Raw genomic sequence first — 10,371 nt, 5'->3', positions numbered from 1 at the left:
TTGTATGGAGCTCCAACCAGCATGTCAACAGCTTCCCCACCCACCCTTCTAGATATTACGTTTTGGCATAATTTCAGCATCACACATTTAATGTACACTTGAAACTCAACTTATATACACAAAAGCACTGGACCTGTATTCACAGTTCATAAGTGCAATCACTACCTCGCAGTTAAAAAAGCTTCAGAAAGTAGACGAACCTGCCTTTATTCTCTCAAAGAAATTTGAAAAAGCTATAACTAATTTAAAAAACTACTGTAATATTTTTATTTATCCATACTGTTTCCATCAAGGTGCGGTGGGTGCAGCTGGTACCTGCTGTGTAACAGATCAGGGGTTTGAGCCTTGCTTATGGTGCCTTGCAAAAGACTGGCGTCCTGTCTTGGGTGTGTCCGCTCCCCCCTTCGGCTTTGTGCCCCGTATTGCCAGGTTAGGCTCCGATTCGCCACGACCCCGCTTGGGATGAGCGGCTACAGACAATGTGTGTGTGAACTGAAGAAACATTAAAATGATGGTAATAATACCTAATCTTCACAAAATCCAGTTCAGTTTGATGTCTTCTGTTTCATACATGGAAGGAAATTCTGCATTCCTCTTGTACATCACTCAGCATAGGGGTGTAATGAAAGACAGTGTGAGGAGAACGTGTTAAAAAGTGATTGGCCTCAAGTACCACCGGCATCCTTCATTTGTGACTGAGGACACAACAAAATTGGTTATGGGATGGGAGCAATTTATCACATAAACCTTCGTAATGATTATGAGAATCTTGTCACTTTCAGTTTGCATTATTATCTTTACAAACAAAGCACAAAAATAGAGATTGGTCGCTATTTTGTAAAAGTCTTGGATACAGCTATAACTAAATAAATAAAAAAGCTAAATGAAGTCAACAAACAGCACCTTTGTTTCTATTCTGTCCGAGTGTTTTTTGGTGTTAATAGTGGTAACACGGGTCAGGTAATTTTTACTGCAACACAAAAATTTCTGTTAAAAAAAATGCAGTTAAAATAAATATATTGTGAAATATTAATATCTTGAAAAATTCATAACTCAAATGTTCTTAACACAAAGTGGCAGTGTACTTGTAAACACTGTGTAGAACATGGTTAAGTACCTGTCCTTAACCTACTGTACCCATTGAGTGTAATTATTATAAGAATGTTCTCTGACTTAATAAGAAGCGTAGTTATGACAAGTGATATTTCAGGTACTTCAAGTACTACAAAAGAGAGTGTTCAGATATCACGGCGCTGTGGCTTAGTTGGTTAAAGCGCCTGTCTAGTAAACAGGAGATCCTGGGTTCGAATCCCAGCAGTGCCTTTTCACCCTTTATACCCAGCCGGAGGAGTAAAACTGACTCAAGGCTTCCGTCTCCTAATTATTCACAGCATATGAGGAATTCTCTGTATAGATATACACTGCTGGTGCCCAGTGCACCCCCAACCACTTTACCTGCTTGCGAGACCTTCACTCTGATTTATTATGTGGGCCTCTCTATGAAGTCACGTGTCAATACCAGTTTTCACTGTCACCGCACTGTTACAGTACACTGGAATACTTTGCTCTTTCACTCATTTTACTCTGCTGCGCTCTATTCCACGCCGGAAAGTCGTTATAGAATATAGAGCAAAATAAAACAACTGTACATAGTAAGAAAACACTCGTACAGGTATTTCCAGTCTGTTCTGAACGTAGTCCCGGACATAATGTGTTACGCACTTTTAATTTGCCCTGAGACGCCCTGTCCTGGGTGTTTTCTGCCTCATGCGCTGTTTCCGAGATAGGGTCCGGACCACCGCGACCCCGAATTAAGACAAGCGGCTATTGATCCTGTATGGATAAGAGTAGAAAGGATAGGTGTCCATTTGTTGACACGAATTCGACGTGTGAACTCCGAGATGTGCAATGAATGTCTGTAATTTTTATTTATTCTTTTTCAAACAGTAGGCTTCTCATCATCGTTGCACAACCTATATTGAGCACAGTGATATAAAAACAGTAATTACTGTATTACTCACGGCATCCGGCAACTGAGGAAAGGAAAAAAAAAAACTCCCAGGCCAAGCAAAAAAAATAGGGGGCGGGGGGGCTTCTGTAGTTTGCGGTTTGAGGACTCACGGCGAACGAACGAGGTCGTCTCGAGGACGCGCTCTGGGGCTCGGACCCGAGGCCCTGGGGTCCTGGGGCTCCGCCGTAGCGCTCCGACTCGCCCCCTGCTCTGTCCCGCCCCTCCGGACACTTTTAGAAGATGAAGTGCCGCTCGCGCCCTCGCTCCTCGCGCATCCGCTGCGTGCGTCTCCGTCCCGCGCTCTTCCCTCCCTCCCTCACGGTGCCCAACTGTACCGCTCCCGCTCCCCTCGCTGGGAATTACTCTGTTTTCACCTCCAAACTCAGCCCAGGTGCAGACTTCAACAACATCCATTCACTACTGGCCGTCGCGTCGGTAAGTCCTGCCTTGTCATATGTTCCTCATCGCAAAGTATTTCCTGGAGTATTAAATTAATTGGAGACCATGCAGCCTCGCGACTGAACTCTTTTTTTTTAAACACCACCGTTACTGAGCTTTATTTTATTTATTTTTTATTTTATTCATTTTCTGTCATTACAAAAACCATATAAGCAAAGAGCACAGAGAAACCACTGAACGCAGGGTTTGCATGAAAGAATTAGAAGAAACGAAGTGCAATTATGGAACGAATCGTCTCATTTTTCAAGATTGTGTGTGTCGCGCGGTTCGTACGGACTCATTCGGAGTTTGTCCCCAATGAAAAATACATGTACATGGACTGTATGGCGCACACGTGTCTTTGTGTCGTCATAGACCTGGAGGGGCTCGCTGTCATCCTCGCGCACACACACACACACACACACACGTGACATTTTGATAAATCCAGTCCCGAATTGACAATGAGCTAATGACGGCTGGAAGAGCCTTTTGTTTATTCTAGATACACAACCATGTTTTGAGTTTCCGCTGGTTTTGTCCAAAAGCGTCCCCTTATTCTACACTTTTTTACTGCACTGTCTCCAGACCGACTGCTTCCTTTGCAAAGTGCAGGTAACACTAAGGCACGCAGAGACAACTGGCACTATCTGAGAGGACGATGCACATTTTTTTTTTCTGGCAAAAATAATTTTTCAAAATAAAAAAAAAAAAACTCCAACTTTTTCCAGATCCACTTTGCCCAAGATCTCTTCAGATCATCTATGGTGTAACTGTTCACGCACGGTAACTCCAGAAGCATCCCCAGATACAACCTCAGCCATTTTTACTCTGGTATTGTACTCCTCATTTGTGTATCTTATAATATTTAATTTTTAAAAAAATTGGTGTGGGTATCGGGATTTTTCTGTGGCTTATGCACCTACTTGAACGATGAACCTCGGTGTAGCAAGTGGTAGGTAACAAACTAGGTTTACTTGAGTCGCACGTCTGCAGCTACGTCTCCTTCTCTCAATGTAATGCATAAATTGTACTTTTGAGACGTACGTCGCTTTGGACAAAAGCTTCTGCTAATTGAATAAATGTAAATGTGAATGTAATTTTTTTTCCTCTGGAAAAATAATGGCCGTTTTTCTGCACGGAAGACTTACTTGAGCAGAAGTTGGAAAAAAGGCAAACCTAAAAATATGTGTCCTTGTATCTTGATGGTGAGTGGTACTACACTGGAAAGAAGCATCAATGTGTGATGGAAATGGTGGGAAAAAATCACCTGAATTTTATAAAAAGGATGGAGGCATGTGGAGGTACTTCCTGAAGATCCTTGACTACCTGCAGTTAGTTGAGAACAGAGTTGAGTATATTGTCTACCACCACTGTGGAAGAGCAAAGGGAAACGAAAAATCGTGCTTTTTGGAATCTTTCAGAAAAGCTCCCAGTTATTCGAAAATACTGTAACGACCCGCCTTACTGTGTTTAGGCGTGAAGATTTGTTTAATGTAGATAGTTGCATTATGGGGGAAAATGTGGAATGTAAGTGTGGAACCATTGGGGGCACTTCTGGGGAAAATGATGGGGTGACCGTGTTTGCTAGTGTGTTGAGGAACAGAGCCTGGGGGTGCTATGCAGGCTAGGAAGGCTGGCTAGAAGCACAGGTCTTGGAGGAAAGGGGGTCTTCAGACTGAGAGCATCCTTTCCTTATGTGCTGGTGCTCAATGAAATGTTTGAGATGAATGCTGTCTCTGGGTTCTTTTTCACCCCATCGAAACCCACGGCACTGTGTGTCGTGATACGTTCGCAATGCCTTCTCTCTCCCTGAAGCGTTACCAGTACTGTTGTTTCTCAACGATCTGGTGAACAGCTGCCATCTCTAAAGATCATCTCGCAGTTTCGGTTTCTGAAAAGCTGAGAAAAGTTACCAGATGCGAGAAGTAATGGGTGAGCAATGCTGGGCAGGATCTGCTGTAAAATGAGCGTGGTGCTTTACTGGAACCCTGCTACCTCACAGCTGTCATCTCAGGGTTGCAGTTTCTTCAATACGCTCCCCGAACCGTCTCTTCATGCTTGAGTTTCAGAGGCATAAAGCACTGAATTGGATGAAGGAAAACTAGTGGATGTTTCCTTTTTCCCTCTGGTTTCTCCTTTTGTCTCTTTGTGTTGTCCTTCTGTTTCAGTGGTTCAGTGAATCCACTCACTTGGGTCTTTGTGTCTCCCTGTAGTCGTGCTCTCTGTCCTGGGGAATGGGCTGATGCTGGTCGTCTCCTACAGACCGAGGAGGAAAATTGTGGGTTCCGAGCTTGTGTGCGCGAACTTGGCGGCCGTGGACTTCCTCTGCTGCGTTTCTTTCAACCCCCGTCCATCCTGTCCTCCTTCAGCCACACGTGGCAGGGGGACCCTGCCACCTGCATCTACTACAGCCTCGGCTGCTTCACCTTTGGCTTGTGTGGCATGTTCACTATCGCGGAAATCAGCGTCATTTGATGCCTTAAGACAGACCTGGGTATTTTACGGCTCCCGGGCCACATCCGGCCCTTTGGCTGTCCCTGTCCGGCCCACGAGAGATCAATCGGAAATTAGAAATCAAATGTAAATAAGTGTACGCCACGCACAGAATACAACCACATTGCTTTTATTTTGAAAGTGATGGCTATTTTTTTTTTTTTCGATTTACGTGTGCGTGCCATAACGAGAAGGATCGAGGACATTGCGGGAAATCTGGAGCTTCAGCTGCAAAACAAAGCGGACAATTTTGACTTTTTCTCCTTGGCTTTGATTGACAGCTGTGATGTCCGCCACACAGCCCAGTTACTCGTCTTTGTACGTGGGATAACGGAGGAAAGTTTAAGGTTACGGAGGAGCTGGCAGCAATGCGGTCAATGAAAGGGACGACGACAGGCAGGGAGGGATTTGTTCACGGAGGTAAATGCATAGATGGACAAGCTGGGACTGAAATGGGACAAACTGGCAGGTGTTACGACGGATGGTTGTCCAAATCTGACGGGGAAAATGTCGGACCTTTGAAGCGGATGCAGGAGGATAAAGTGACTGAAATTAACCCAGAAACTGGTATTTTTACATTGTATTATATCAGGAGGTGTTGTAAGTCGCGGTGGCGCAGTGGGTTGAACCACAGTCCTGCTCTCTGGTGGGTCTGGGGTTCAAGTCCCGTTTGGGGTGCCTTGTGACGGACTGGCGTCCCGTCCTGGGTGTGTCCCCTCCCCCTCTGGCCTTACGCCCTGTGTTACCGGGTAGGCTCCGTGACCCCGTATGGGACAAGCGGTTCTGAAAATGTGTGTGTGTGTTGTAAGTCAGTGTAAAAATTAACCATGTTATTGATGTTGTAACTAAATAGTTAAATTCATCAGGGCATGAGCATTGAATCAGAGATAGTTTGTTGCGCTTTTCTTTTTCCCCCTGCAGTGTGGATAATACACCCAGCGATGTTCAGCTCAAACTCATTGACCTGCAGTCTGATACACTACTGGCAAAGCACTTTTAGTCAGTAGCACTGCTGGATTTTTACTCTTCTCTCAAAGAGGAGAACTTTCCACACATGAGGAAGCATGCTCAGAAGACGCTAGTTCTCTTTGGATCTACCTACATATGTGAACAAACATTCTCAGTGATGAAGTTCAACAAATCCAGATACAGATCCTCTCTCCCGCATGATCAGCTGTCAGCTGTCCTTCGCATATCCACCTCAGACATTCAACCAGACTTCAGTGCACTTGTTCACACCCAAGACAGACTGGATTTTTCTCACTGAACACAAAAAAAGAACCAAAAAACATCAAAAGCACTTATTGCTTTTTGTATAAAGTCAATTAATTGTTGGTCTTTAACAAACTGCAAAACATACACATTTTCAGTATTGTTTTTGTGAAGGTTAAAAGTATGTTATGTTAAAAATGAAATAGTGATGTAATGATTGGTTTTTCTACTACTTTTTACTGCTATATTTGACCTACTCCACATTTTCATACCCTTATCGTAACATGCATTCTTACGCATAGCAGCTAATTAAAACCATACAATTTACTGCTTTTTATGAAGCGATAAAATTAGTATTGATCAGAATGAAGTTCAGCCTATTGGTTCGGCCCTCCACAACAGTCCCGGTTTCTCATGTGGCTCCTTGGGAGAATTAATTGCCCACCCCTGCCTTAAGACCTGCTACAGTTCAGTTCATGGCGACAAGAGCCTTTAGACATGAATGTGGCCAGTAAGAAATGTGCAATCTGTAGTGCACTTCGTTACAGCCCCGCTCTTTACCACTGAGGACATTTACATATGCGTGCGTGTCCATCCATATAATGTCAGGTTTCACATTTGTGACATAACGGCACCCCAGTTCCTGAGAACTTGGAGCTATGAAAACATTTTGCAACAGTTTAAAAATAACAAGTCACGCAGGACTCATCTTGTGCCATAGCTCGAGGTGCTGAGATGTGCGAAAAGATGATCTCGCTAAAGTCACACGTTAACGAAGGTCACTTTATGTAAAGCTTCGGTTATGAAACCTGAAAGTGGCCCCCACGCTCAGGCCTGGGTGCAGTGAGAATAAATGGGTTACTCTTACACACGTATGGCTTTAGATTTTGTCATTGTAATGAAATTATTTCATTATTATTTTTTTCAGCAGTGTGGCTGGAAGGGCCTGCTGTTCATGTGCTGTGCTGTGCCACACGGTTGATCGCGGCAGCGCGGTCCTGCTTCCCGCTCTTTGGATGGGGCGAGTACGTCCCAGAGCTGTACGGGCTGTCCTGCACCGTCGCCTGGAAGAGGTACCGCACGTCCGTCGAGAACGCCGCCTACGTCATCTGCTCCTTCGCCTGCTCCACCCTCATCCCCGTTCTTCTCATCATCGTTTCTCAGTGCAGGATTCTGCACGCCGTCGACAAGCTCTCTTGCCTTCTGACAACGGAGTGCATCTGCACCCATCTCCGCAATGCAGAGAAGCACCTTCCTGTTGTAAGTGTTTTTTGACTGCAAATGCCTTCTGTAACTTCCATAGTGAGTTATAAAAATTTGGAATATTGGCACTTGGAATGACATTTATGAACGCTATGGAATATTGTTGGAGTTTTTTACATATTGCGTAAATTTGTTAGTTCTGTTGTAAGACCCATCCATCACTGAGCTCAGGCTGGAGGATTTTTCTGTGGACCGATCAGTAAGCAATAATTACTATTTCTCTATGTAGTGTACGCACGACCCTTTAAACTGATCCTATAAGTTTACTAATGTGCTTCATATTTGAAAGTGTAAATAAAATGTAAAATTTGAGAACTTTCTCTTTTTTGTATATTCATTTTTTAATTAATAACAGAAGAGAACAACAACATAAGCACAGATACAGAATCAGTATACTAAGAAAATGTAAATACACACACATACAAGGTAATACAGAACAAGGTCAAAAGGTTACCATATTTAGCAGGGGTAGCATGTAAAAAGGTATGAGGAAGTGAAGAAATCTTGAATTCATTTGATTTTAGAACAGTGCAAGTGAAAGATTAATTTGTTTGGTAGAAGTGAGGAAGGCACTTGAGTCAACCACATATGCGTAGAGGGGTCCTCTGACGCAGAGCAAAGCAATAGAATGCATTTTCTTGTCAGCTATGTAAGAATAATTCCATACTTTTGTCAAAAACTAAGTTTGTATGTGGAGGCACACTGTATAGAAGGAGAGAAACCTTTTCATAATGGTCCTTGAACAGTTGAATGAGCACCGTTCCCGTTAGCTTGTGTGCTGCCACATTTCCACAACAGATGTATGAGAACTTTTGTCTATTTCATTTAAAATAGCAACATACCTGTGGCCAGCTGAAGGACCAGCAGTTTGTAATATTCAGCTTTAAATGTAAAGAATCTAGATTTATCTATGCTGTGCAGTTGACTATTTTGGCTCTCCTTCCACAGATGTTCTTCTGCATCAGCCTGGGGTTCATCATTGCATGGGCCTCATACATGGTGGTCTCCTTCATCTTCCACAGGGACCACTGGAACCTGGTCTCTGGAGGCTTTGTGTTTCCAGTACTGTTCGCCAAGAGCTCCCACATCTACAACCCCTTCATTTACTTATATTTCAACAAGGCTTTCCGCCAGGAGTTGCAGGGCCTGTTGACGTGTGTACGGTTCGGCTGGGTTCCGAACTGCGTCAGGGCCCACTCTTCGGCTAGGAATCAGGCTCCGCTGGCCATCGAGATTCAGCTGCAGGAGCAGGGTCCCTGGGCAGTACCACGGGCAGCTGCCTTCCACAGCCTTGCTGGGGGACTAAAGTCAGGGTGACGCCTTGCAACACGGGCACCAGAGCAGTCAGGGAATTCCTGCCCATATCTACATGAGCGCTTGCCTTCTGTTGTCTCCTGACAACACATGTGAGTGAGAATGGAAGAACCACACTGCCTTGTAGCCATCTCTCAAGCAATGGTGGAAGGAGACCCAGCCAAGGGGTCCAGAAACAGAGAGACTGAATCATGGGTCGATAGAGGACAGCAACAGCTCCTATATCGCTTTGCGAGTATGAGGCCATGTGGATGGCCAAAAGGGCGCCCCAATGATTCCTCTCCATTCCTTCAGCATATTGGCATGTCTTTCGTTTGCAGTGTGTTTGCTGTACTCCATGTGTGGTTATCAAAGGTAGAAATGTCAAAGGCTGAGACATGTGGATAAATCCGCAAGACTCCTTACGGTGATGAAGACGAAGACGGTAGCTACCTCTTCAAATACAGTATGTCTGCGCACATTTGAAACAGGTCTCAGTTATGACAAATTCCCCCCAACGAATTAATTAACACAGCTTGTCGTTCACAGGAACATCACCCATGTTTGTGAAGTAATATACTGAAGTGCTATTGTTCCTTTGTGACTTTTGTTATAGGGAAAAGATTGATTACTCTTTAATTTCTGAAATATTACAACTGACTTTATAATGTATCTTTAAAATACAGTGGAACCTCAGAACTCGAACGCTTCCGAACTCGAACAATTTGGAACTCGAACGAGTTGTTTGAGAAAAAAATGTCTCAGAACTCGAATGAAATTTTGGAACTCGAACCGATGAACCTTTCAGGGTAAAACCTGTCGGACACCTGACGCCTCTTTTTTCCCGTAAAACAAAGGGTGCGTATGACGCGTATGACTGGGTATGAGTCAGTCTTATATTAAATAAGCCATCATGGGTCCTGAGAAGGTTACTAGTGAAAGCAATCAGCCAAAAAGGAAAATAGTGAGAGCCACGGTAGAAGTTAAAAAGGAAATAATTGAAAAACACAATAGAGGTGTTCGCGTGGTTGATTTGGCTGCACAGTATGGAATGCCTAAATCTACGATTTGCACTATACTGAAAAATAAAGAGACAATCATAGCAGCTTATGTTGCTAAAGGAGTGAAATCTATTACAAAGCAAAGACCACAGGTAATTGATAAGGTTGAAAAACTCCTGTTAGTTTGGATAAACGACAAACAGTTAGCCGGTGATAGTATATCAGAGGCAATAATATGTGAAAAAGCAAGGATGCCGCATGCTGACCTCGTTAAAGACGCCCCTGGAACGAGTGACGATATTGAGCCTTTCAAGGCTAGAAGGGGGTGGTTCGAGATATTCAAGAAAAGAAGTGGCATTCATAGTGTGGTGAGGAGTGGGGAGGCTTCCAGTGCATCAGGTATGTATGTATATAGGTTTAAACAGGCAATCATTTGGGGCTCTGGAACAGATTAATCCAATTTACATTATTTTTTATGGGAACGATTGATTCAGAACTCAAACGCCCTTCTGGAACGAATTAAGTTCGAGTTCCGAGGTTCCGCTTTATATCTCAGACTTTATGTTTTGAAAACACACTGTTACTCTGTGTGTCTTACTGTATGCACACCGCTGATTGCCTTTTATTACTGCTTTGTGAAAATATTTGCACAGCCTCCAT

The 10,371-nt window shown here is 43.8% G+C and overlaps 1 protein-coding gene and 1 non-coding gene across 2 annotated transcripts; both read left to right on the top strand.

Annotated features, from left to right (window-relative positions):
• Positions 1-1,249: 1,249 nt before the first annotated feature.
• Positions 1,250-1,323, top strand: trnat-agu (transfer RNA threonine (anticodon AGU)). The gene has a single exon. It is a non-coding gene; the product is annotated as a tRNA-Thr (tRNA).
• Positions 1,324-4,377: 3,054 nt separating this feature from the next.
• On the top strand, positions 4,378-8,734 carry LOC108929211 (opsin-5). The gene is given in 5 exon segments (XM_074559700.1): positions 4,378-4,381; positions 4,663-4,794; positions 4,797-4,943; positions 7,083-7,414; positions 8,366-8,734. Coding segments are annotated over 5 exon segments (984 nt in total).
• Positions 8,735-10,371: the final 1,637 nt, after the last annotated feature.

Source organism: Scleropages formosus, chromosome 1 (genome assembly GCF_900964775.1).
Source record: "Scleropages formosus chromosome 1, fSclFor1.1, whole genome shotgun sequence".
Classification (NCBI taxonomy): Eukaryota; Metazoa; Chordata; class Actinopteri; order Osteoglossiformes; family Osteoglossidae; genus Scleropages; species Scleropages formosus.
Note: the sequence above shows the minus strand (reverse complement) of the source record. Positions and strands in the feature narration are given on the sequence as shown.